General features: G+C 38.0%; 1 protein-coding gene across 1 annotated transcript in view; it reads left to right on the top strand.

Moving 5' to 3' along the window:
- LOC119585859 (uncharacterized protein YGR130C-like) overlaps nt 1–1,020 on the top strand; it is a gene marked incomplete at its 3' end in the record, with an annotated part of 16,010 nt that overhangs the window by 7,477 nt on the left and 7,513 nt on the right. Inside the window, 2 exon segments of the mRNA XM_037934591.1 lie at nt 224–327; nt 777–936. Of these exon segments, the coding sequence (XP_037790519.1) occupies nt 224–327; nt 777–936 (264 nt within the window).

Raw genomic sequence — 1,020 nt, 5'->3', positions numbered from 1 at the left:
GGGCACGATGGTTATGTCACCCAGATCTAAAGGGTTAATAACCACCTCCCCATTCTGAGAACTGAATCTCGTATCATTACTGATAAAGAGGCGTACATAGTTTACAAATATTTTTTATTTTTACAACTGAATATGATCTTGTAGGATGTAGGAATTTTTTTTATTTATTATTTTTAAAATTTTCATCATTTGCCTAATAACACTCTGTATTTGGTGTATATAGGACCAGTTAAATACACTGGAGACAAAGCTGAAGGGAAGTCTTGAAGATCAGCTGGATGCCCAGAGGAAGAGCCACAATCATGCAGTAACCAGTCTTCAGGCAAGGTAATGCGGCTGATGAGATTTGCTGTTGAGAAATCTGTGCGTGAGAAGGAATGTTTCCACAAGAAATGCTGTAGCTGAGTTATTCAGCCTCATTCATATCTCTCTGAGCATTCATAATTAATTCTTTTTATATTAAGTTCTTGTGTTAATAAGACCTTGAACCAGAGATGTTCTTAGAGTTTTTAGTGATTTTTTTTGTTTTGTTGGAGTCAACTTTTGACAGATGCAGAAAAAGAAAAAAATCAGTAAGAAATTACCTTGATTTAGCTCTTTTCTAGATAGATGAATATTTTTGCCCAGCTATGAACTTTAATTTCTTTGATTTCTATAAGAGATTCGCACATGGAATCTACATGTAGAAGCTACAAAGGTGACATAGTAAAAGAGATTTATCATATAAGATATACCACTGTAAGCCAGTATCCATAAAAGTTTTACACTATTTGTAGCCATGAAGAGGAACTGAAGAAGGTCAGAGCATCTCACATGTCTCAGCTGTCACAGTTGCAGCAGGAGGTAAAAGCACTGCAAGCGGAGAATCAAGCACTGCAAACACAGCGACAAGGAATTATCACAGCGGTGTCCTCCATCCTGGGCCCCAACAAGGAAGTGAGGCCTAGAAATAGTTGCGTTGCCTGGCTTAGTTCTGTTCTTGCTGCTCTACGGCCCCTACCAACCCAACATCTCACAGAT

The sequence above is a fragment of the Penaeus monodon genome, chromosome 20 (assembly GCF_015228065.2).
Source record: "Penaeus monodon isolate SGIC_2016 chromosome 20, NSTDA_Pmon_1, whole genome shotgun sequence".
Taxonomy (NCBI): domain Eukaryota; kingdom Metazoa; phylum Arthropoda; class Malacostraca; order Decapoda; family Penaeidae; genus Penaeus; species Penaeus monodon.
The sequence above is the reverse complement of the archived record's forward strand: the minus strand, read 5'-3'. Positions and strand labels throughout refer to the sequence as shown.